Here is a 1,427-nt window from a genome sequence, read left to right on the forward strand (position 1 = left end):
TGGGAGGGCCCGGGGTTATTCTGGGGGGCAATTAGGAGTGGTTGCAAGTGTGAGACTTGCCGATTGAGCGTCGGTTTGGCGTCCAGTAGCGAGCGCCTTGTCATGACTGGGCAGGAGCCCAGGTCTGAGACTGAAACCCTCCTCTTGAATCTCCGCCCGCGACAGGATCGGATCTTCGAGCAGAAGAGGGAGCTGGGAGAGGCGAGGGAATCGCTCCAGAGGTCGGAGGAGAGCGTGGCCGATCGTGACCGCAGGATTGAGGAACTGCAGAGGCTGATGGGTGGAATGGAAGAGGTGAGGAGTGTGTGGTCTGTGACACAGACCCGAGTCCGTCTGTCTGTATCCGCCATGGAAATGTACAAGGGCTTTGTTGTAACGCTATAGTTTGGCACCGACACCCACCTCCCCCTTCCCTCCCCTCCCCTCCCCTCGGAGACCCACGAGGGACAGGCTCTGTTCAAAATGAACCCAAACAAATTACAAACACTGTCCGCCAGGGGAAGCAAAGCTATGGGGGATGGGAATGGCTTCTAAATTAATGAAGCCATGGGGGAATGATGCACTGCACGTCTTCAGTCATGGGTCAGACCAGACCCCCTCCCTCAATAATATTTGAAGAAGTTAGCCTCGGTTCTTCTGCGTTTTAAGGTAAACGTAACGTGCTGTGTCCCAGATACAACGTGACCAGTCAAAACGTTAAAGCAGAACGCCATTTAGTTAACTCCTCATCCTTTTGTTGGTATTTTAGCCTAACTTTATTGGAACCTCAACAGAATAACAGACGCAGTGTTTAGTTAACTGGGTCCATGACAGTAACCGCTCCCCACCCCCCCTCCTTGGCCAAAAGGTAGGTCCAGGGAAAAAAAAAGGGTTTGTCTCACAGTTAACCGAGAGAGGGGAAAAAGGTGGTTTCCAAGCTCCAGCAGCCTCTGCCCTCTCGAGACCCCCAACTGTAAACCCAAAACTAAACTCGAAACCCTGGTTCTGCGAGAGCTGGCAACACCCGGCCAGTCTGCTTCTATTGTTCCAACCTTTTTTTTCAACCCAAGGCCTCCCAAGCTGTTTACTAGACAGCTCAGCCCCACCGCCTTAAATCATCTCTTCGAAAATAATAACCAGGACGGAACAACCCCCAAAAGCCACAGCGCAGTGCCCGGAACTCCCTGTCACACGATAAGGCGTTTTCCTCAAAGGCATCTCTCCTGATTCGGTGAGGGGGTGGTGGGGAGAGAGTGAGAGAGAGGGGCAATCAGCAGTCATGCTCTGACTGCACCACGTTCCCCCTCCCCCCTCTGATGTCCTGCAGCTGGGTTATCGGGGGCTATAATAGGTTTGGCTTGAGGCTAGACCTTCCACACGTGAGGCACGTCAATGGTGTGTGGAGGGGCGGGGGGGGGGGCCGGGGGGGGGAGTGCAGGAACTAGGGA

General features: G+C 54.2%; 1 protein-coding gene across 1 annotated transcript in view; it reads left to right on the forward strand.

Moving 5' to 3' along the window:
* Nucleotides 1–6: 6 nt before the first annotated feature.
* LOC122546547 (tuftelin-like) overlaps nucleotides 7–1,427 on the forward strand; it is an 8,929-nt gene continuing 7,508 nt past the window's right edge. The window contains exon 1 of the mRNA XM_043685237.1: nucleotides 7–294. Coding sequence (XP_043541172.1) covers nucleotides 103–294 — 192 coding nt within the window. The 5' untranslated portion in view covers nucleotides 7–102. The remainder of the gene's footprint in view (nucleotides 295–1,427) is intronic.

This window comes from Chiloscyllium plagiosum, unplaced genomic scaffold (genome assembly GCF_004010195.1).
Source record: "Chiloscyllium plagiosum isolate BGI_BamShark_2017 unplaced genomic scaffold, ASM401019v2 scaf_10112, whole genome shotgun sequence".
In the NCBI taxonomy this organism is placed as follows: domain Eukaryota; kingdom Metazoa; phylum Chordata; class Chondrichthyes; order Orectolobiformes; family Hemiscylliidae; genus Chiloscyllium; species Chiloscyllium plagiosum.